Here is a 7,560-nt window from a genome sequence, read left to right on the forward strand (position 1 = left end):
GATCTAGAGGCATTTTCATTTTTCTCCATTGACTTGTGATGGAAAGGTCACGCCACTGACCTGACCTTAGGTCACGGATATAAAAAATCCGAGATATACAAATTGTAGGCGCCCATAACAGCATGCAATCCACCAAGTTTCATTCCCGTCCCGGCGGCGGTGGAGGTCGGACGCTCCGAGCGCGAGGGTCGCCGGCCGTGCCCTGAGGGACAGGTACCGGGCCGGTAGGGTCGCCTAGCCGCGCCAGTTACCGGCCGGCCGCTGGAATAGCCTTGTGGAACGCTTGTGTTTGTGTACGCCTGTACCCGTTCGCGGTGGACACAGTGATATTTTCGGCTCGTCTCGGTGTCGATGCGTGAAATGACCACGGACACTGGTGGATCGGAGCTGGACTCCGTGTTCGGTGACGCCGAGGACACTGATCGCTCCGTTCTGATAGGGAGAGGTGGCCGAAAACGTCAGTGTTCTTTCCCAGAGATGATGCAGGCTCTGGATGACGGACACGGACAAAGACGTAAAAAAAGAGCAAGCGTTCCAGCAGAGAAAAAGACAGCGCAGAAAAAGGTGAGCACTCATGCCGTCTGGACGGCGAGTCCTTAGATGCCGTGAAATCAATTATAGATAAAGGCATCGAAAAGGTGACGAAGCTCATGGAGGAAAAGTTTAGAAGTATGGAGAGACGTATTGAAATCATGGAAGGTGAACTGTTCTTGAAAGATGCCGAAACAAACGTACTGAAGGACAGAGTTAGCTCTCAAGAAGCTACCATTAAGGCTCTACAGGAGCAGCTAGAAGGCATAGATACCAACAGACGAATGAACAGCCTGATACTCAAGAGCGAGGAATTTGGGAAAAGGGAGCGCGATGAAGATATCGAAGGAAAGGTGATATCTGTCCTCAATCGACGCCTCCCTGAGGTACATGTCACCGGCAGCGACATCCAGACCGCTCACAGACTCCAGGGTGACAGCACAGTCATTGTAAAGTTTTTCAAGACCAAGGTTAAGGACGACATTTACGAGAGAAGGATGAAGCAAGCCAGAGTACAAAACCATGGAGATCGACCGGCGGCACCTCTCTATATCAATGAGTCGTTAACCCGGCGGCCGCTGGGCCTCCGCGCCACCCGCCGGCCGCTGGGGGGGGGGGGGCATATAGTTGCCCCCTTTTACTTCTGCGACGATATCGTCGCAACGCGAAGAGCTAGAAAAACGAAACTTTGCATACATTTTGCTGAATACCTAGCCGAGGTTGTGTCCAAATTTGGTGTCGATCCCATTCGAAATGACGTCACAGTGACGTCATAAGTGAAATTATAGATTTGCGACTCTCATATTCCTCACGATACATCAGATATATGGGACCGAATATAAAGGGTCGATTATTGGTCAGAAACTAGATGGAAGTGTAGTTAGATGTTTTAGGATGACAGCAGGTGCTGTCTAGTTCATTTACAGTTGAGTTTCATGCTCAGCGTCATCAGAAACGGTCCATATCGGAAAACGACAAAACTTTATGACGTCACTGTGACGTCATCTTAGGTACTACAACCACCAAACTTTCCTCAAACATTGCCTAGGTATTCATTTGAAGCTATGCCAAGTTTCACGTTCGTAGCTCATCAGGTTTCGGAGATATTTCACAAAACGTAAAGGGGGGGGCAACTTTATGCCCCCCCCCCCCCCAGCGGCTCGTGGGTTATCAGCTATGAACAAGGAGATCTTCAACGCTCTGCTCGAAGCAAAAAGCGTAAAAAAATCTACACCGTGTACTCAAGGAGAGGTGCGGTCTTCTGCAAGTTGGACAGCGAGTCTCGAGGTCAGAAGATGGTCAGCATGGACCAGGTGACGTCACTCCTCGGCGGGGCCGCCCGTCCCGACGGCCGGCGTCCGGCGGCGGCTGGCGGGGCCGATGTCGATCGCTCCGGTGCCGCTGCTGCTGCTGATGTTCGTGCCGTCCGCGACGCAAACGACGACGGCGGCGGCGGAGCGCGCGGGGGCCCCCTGGACGCGCGGCTGGCGCCATTGAATTCGGCGTTGAGGATAATGTAGCGACCATTATTGTCACTATAAACATTGCTAAAAACGATGCCAGAGTTTGGTCGTGCTAGTATTCCCACGCCTCTGCTGTTTTTCTCTCCATGAGCGAAATATCCACTGCCTCCCCATTGATTTAACCACATCTGGGCGTCTGATTCTGATGAATGCGTTTCTTGAAGAAGAATAATATCTATTGCTTTCTGTTTAAACCAGGTAAATATTTTACGCCTTTTTGGCATTTTTCGTTGAGCGCAGCCTCGTAGCCCGTTTACGTTGAGTGACGCTATTTTAAGCTTAGGAGACACAAACATTTCCTAAATTTAGCATTCCACGGTCTGCAAGCGCATCGTTGCTCCATCTGTGAAATTTATAGATGGAGTGCAATGTAATCTTATTTCGATAATATTTTGAGTTTTGACCCGTAATGCTCCCGCAGAACCCTCCCATCCCCCCTCCCACTGGACGCAGCGTACGCACGCTGTGCCAACGAGCCGGCACCGATCGCCCTCAGCCGCACCGCCGGCCGGCCGCCAGATGGCGTTTTTATTTCGCGCGAAAAAAAATCAGCTCTCGGTTGAGGCCCGTTGGAAGAGAAATGTTAGTATTTGTTACATCTTTACGGCCGCCGGGCCGTCCGGCTGGCCGCTGCTGCTACAGTGTAGTGTATTGCACTCACACATTCATCACTCGCACTCAAGACTGGACAGTGTACATTCAACTCGACTAATGTGCCCCGCGCCCTTGCCGACGGCTCGCCGGCGGGCACCCGACTCCGTCTCCCGGCCGGCCCGGGCGCGGCGCCGCGGTGCGGCCGTCCCGGTTACCTGATCCGGCCGGCTAAAGGTCGGACTGGCTCCGGCCGCCGCTGCCAGCCGGCGGGGGGCCCGGGGAGGGGTACTACACTACATTCCCTTCCCCCCGAAGCGCTCATCTCCACCAGCGCCTCGTTGCCCGTCCCGCTCGCGTGCGGTACGGGCCCTCCATGTTTCCGGCGTCCTCGACGTCGACGTTAGAGGCATTTCCGGCAGAGTCGTTCCAGACGTCTCCACCTACGTCGACTTCGGCCGCTCCGCCGTCGCCTGTCTCCACTGCGACGGTCCCAGCGCCGCCTCCGGTGCCGTCAGGAAGCTGGTCAGGCCCGACAGCCTCTCTTCTCTCGGCTGTCTCCACGCCGACAGTCTCGGCGCCGCCGCCGGCGTCGTCAGGAAGCAGATCAGGCTCGTCAGCCTGTTCTCGCCCGCCTCCTCCGGGAACGTCAGGCCGGCGGACAGATGTATGACACGGGGAGAGTCGCTCGGCATGGACTCTGATGCCACCCTCCAGCTCGAACGACACGGGACCACGCTGTGCGGTGACGACATATGGCTTGGAAAACCGAGGTTTTCCCTTGCGCGGCCTTGGCATCAGGCGATAGCGAACGAGATCGCCTACCTTTATGTCGGGCTTCCTTGCCGTTCGGTCATGATACCGCTTCATCTTTCGCTGCTTCTTCCGGACGTGCTGTTGGATGGCGCCGTCACCTCTGCAGTCACTGCTCTGCACCACGGCGTTCTCCAGTGACGTCCGCAGCTGGCGTCCGTGCAGCAGCTCTGACGGGCTGCGTCCCGTCGTGGCGTGCGGCGTCGCCCGGTACACCATCAGGAACTGCTGAACGTGCCGCCGCCTGTCTGCCTTCTGCTGCTCACCTATCTGGATGGCAGACTTCAGACTGCGGTTGAAGCGTTCCACAGCTCCGGAACCTGCTGGATGATACGGGGACACCTTGATGTGTTTGATCCCGTTAGCCTGCAAGAACGATGCAAACCGTGCTGACGTGAAATGGGTTCCATTATCACTCACCAGCTCTTTCGGCCAGCCTTCTCTGGTCGCCACTGACGTCAGGAAGTCAATCACGGCGTCTGTACTTGGCTCTGATACAAACGCCACCTCCGGCCACTTGGAGTAGTAGTCTGTGAGCACTATGCCGTACCTCTGATTTGCCGGACCCTGCATCGGACCAATGAAGTCCACTCCCACCTTGTCCCACGGCGCAGTAGGCAGCGAGACCGGGATGAGAGGCGTCCTGGACGTCTTGGTCGACTTGTCCGCAACAGAGCAGGTGGGACAGTTCTTGACGGCTGTCTCCACCTCGCCGTCCATCCCTGGCCACCAGAAGACTGCGCGCAGACGCTGCTTCGTGCGCACTATCCCGGGATGGCTTTCGTGGGCAACTGTCACCACGCGGGTTCTGAGGGCAGAAGGAACAAGTATCCTCTCACCTCTGAACACCACACCCTTCTCGATGCTCAGCTCGTTCCTGTACCTGAAGTAGGGCTTCAGCACAGGCGGCACCTCCCTCAGTTTCGACGGCCAGCGCTGTGGGATCTGCGAGATCAGCGCCTTGACCTCGTCATCTTCAAGGCCTGCTGCGGCGATATCAGCGCTGCTCACCGCCGGTATCATCTCCTCCAGGGCTGCGACCAGCTGGTCCTCGTCTTCTGCAACCCCATGACTGCCGGGAAGGCGTGAGATGCCATCAGCCTGGTTCAACTTCCCCTCGATGTGCTGAACCTGAAACGCATAGTTCATCAGCTTGACGGCCCAGCGAGACATTCGCATACTGGCCCGACCGATGCCCTTGGCAGACAGCAGAGAGCGAAGGGCAGCGTGGTCCGTCCGCAAAACGAACTCCTTGCCCCACAGGTACTTGTGCCACTTCTGACACGCCCAGACGCATGCCAGGCCCTCTCTGTCAGTTACGCTGTACTTGCGCTGTGCTGCGCTGAGCGTGCTGGAGGCGAATGCCACCACTCTCTCTCCATCTGGGTGGATCTGTGAGAGAACGGCCCCGAGACCAACGTCGCTGGCGTCGGTCGTGACGAACGTCTGCAGACTGGGGTCGAACGGTGCCAGCGCAGACGAGTTCAGGATCGCCGACTTCACATCCTCCAGCGCAGCTGTCATCTCCTCCGTCCATCGGAAGGCTGGGGCGTCTTTCCTCAGCGGCTGCCGCAGAGGTTCTACCCGAGAGCTGAAGTTGGGCACGAACTTGCTGTAGAACGCGAGGGACCCCAGTGCAGCCTGGAGCTCCTTGGTGTTCTGGGGTTGTCCCATGTCTCGAAGACCTTGGACCCGATCTGGTGAGATTTCGATCCCACGCTCCGACACGACGAACCCCAGGAACTCCAGCGACACAACACCTAGCAGACACTTGTCCCCGTTCAGCGTGATGTCGTAGTCCTTCAGCCGCTTCATGACGGTGCTGAGCCTCGCGTCGTGCTCTGCACGGGTGGGCGCTGTGACCAGTACGTCATCCAGGTAGACTTGAACACCAGGGATGCCTTGCAGAACAGTCTCCATGAGCTTCTGGAAACACTGCGGAAGACTTTTGAGCCCAAAGCAGCACCGCTTGTACCTCCAGGTCTGACCCTCATGCACGAAAGCAGTGAGGTTCCTGGACTCCTCGTGCAGCTCCAGTTGATGATAGGCTGACTTCATGTCGAGCTTGGACATCACCTTGGCACCTCGGAGCTTGTCCAGCATTTCCTGCATCGGAGGGATGGGGTAGCCGTTTGCGACAATGGCTTTGTTCACCGCCGTCAGATCGAGACAGATCCTCAGGCCCTCACCTCCTCGCTTCCGGACCACGACAATCGGAGACAACCAGGGCGAAGAGCCACAGGGTACCTTCTCGATGACTCCTTGGGCTTCCAGGGACTCTAGATGGTCACTGACCTCCTGCCTCACAGCGTACGGTAGAGTCCTCAGGTGTGGCGTGCTGGGCACAGCTCCGGGAATCAGACGCACCTTGTGGACGAATCCCTTGATGGCTGGCAGCACCTGATCCTGCTTCACCTGGCAGACGACACTGCCACGGCTCACCGTGACTCCGAGCTGATGCTGGAGATCACGGCCCATGATCGGTACATCACCCACCGCCACGTACAGTTCCGCTGGAACGGAGAGCTGGTCCGGTCCTGTGACGTCAGCTGACATCTTACCCAGCACCTTAATGCCGCTGCCGTTCCACTGGGCGAGCTTACCCGCAGGACGGAGAGGGACGTGACTGAAGAGCTGCCAGTACGTCCTCGCTGGGACGATGCTGACCGCCGAGCCGGTGTCAACCAGCATCCTGACACGCTTCATCTCAATGAAGGCATCATAGTACGGGCACGACACTGTCTGAACGACAGGACATACGTCATCCTTAGCAGACACGGACAAAATCTGCACATTGTCAACAGCACCGGTCTTGTTAGAACGAGGACAACACTTGCTTAAGTGTCCGACAGTGTTACACTTGAAACATTTCAGGTTCCTCGCTCTGCACTCCTTGTCATTTGCCCAGTGACCCGGTCGACCACAGGCACGACACGTACCTGACTTCTTCACAGGAGGCTGACGCTGCGTCTGCTTACGCGCTGAGTCACTGCGGCTCGTGCTGCGCCGCTGCCCAGTATACGCCACCTCCACCGCAGGAGCTGAAGGTGAAGTCGCACCGGCAGATGAGTCGTGCAGTAGAGCTTTTCGCTGCAAGCCCCGGTCGTGGGCCTCGGCCACAGCCTCTAGCTTGGAGAGAGATAGGTCATCAATCATTATCAGCTTGTCACGAAGCTGGTCAGAGCGACAACCCTCGATAAACTGATCACGCAGTATGTCGTCAGTCAGGGCACCATAACTGCAACAGGCCACTGCCTCGCGGAGGTTGGCCAGGAAAATCACGCATGACTCATCCGGGCCTTGGGTGCATTTCCGGAATTTCAAGCGAGCAGAACGAACATCAGAATCGCTCTCAAACAGTTTCTTGAAAACAGCTACAGCAGCATCGAACTGAGACACAATTGCAGCACCAGCGCCGCCGGCGTCAGTGTCACTTACTCCAGGTTCGATGTTCTCCTGCTTGGTAGCTGAAGCAGCAGCTCGGTAGAGTCGACGTGCCTCCGCTCCGACTGCTGTCAACAGGAACGCTGTCCGACGACCGTCCGTCCAGTCCAACCACCCGCTGGCCTCAGCGAAGACCAGGAAGTCCTCGTACCATTGTCGCCAGCTCCCAGGACGCTGTCCCGGCCGCGACAGGAACTCCGGTGGCGCCGGTGACTGGAACATGTCGTCTTGAATGCAGTCCGCTTATCTCAGCCTCTTGTCGCCACTTGTAGTGTATTGCACTCACACATTCATCACTCGCACTCAAGACTGGACAGTGTACATTCAACTCGACTAATGTGCCCCGCGCCCTTGCCGACGGCTCGCCGGCGGGCACCCGACTCCGTCTCCCGGCCGGCCCGGGCGCGGCGCCGCGGTGCGGCCGTCCCGGTTACCTGACCCGGCCGGCTAAAGGTCGGACTGGCTCCGGCCGCCGCTGCCAGCCGGCGGGGGGCCCGGGGAGGGGTACTACACTACATACAGCGAGCAGCGCTGCGGCGCAGTCTACCTGGCGGGCGCTCGGCCGCGCTGCGCGGCGCGTTCGCTGATTGGTGACCCGTGGATCACGTGACTGGCGGTGATGTGGGGCCGGTGCCGCGGCGGCGGCGCACGCTCGCAG

General features: G+C 57.6%; 1 protein-coding gene across 1 annotated transcript; it reads right to left on the minus strand.

Annotated features, from left to right (window-relative positions):
* Positions 1-3,088: 3,088 nt before the first annotated feature.
* Positions 3,089-7,124, minus strand: LOC122392257 (uncharacterized protein K02A2.6-like). The gene is made up of 3 exons (XM_043386923.1): positions 6,897-7,124; positions 3,471-6,200; positions 3,089-3,280 (listed from the first exon to the last, which is right to left on the minus strand). The coding sequence occupies exons 1-3, from the start codon at positions 7,122-7,124 to the stop codon at positions 3,089-3,091; spliced, it is 3,150 nt and encodes a 1,049-aa protein (XP_043242858.1).
* Positions 7,125-7,560: the final 436 nt, after the last annotated feature.

The sequence above is a fragment of the Amphibalanus amphitrite genome, unplaced genomic scaffold (assembly GCF_019059575.1).
Source record: "Amphibalanus amphitrite isolate SeventyFive unplaced genomic scaffold, NRLGWU_Aamphi_draft 000477F_arrow, whole genome shotgun sequence".
NCBI lineage: Eukaryota > Metazoa > Arthropoda > Thecostraca > Balanomorpha > Balanidae > Amphibalanus > Amphibalanus amphitrite.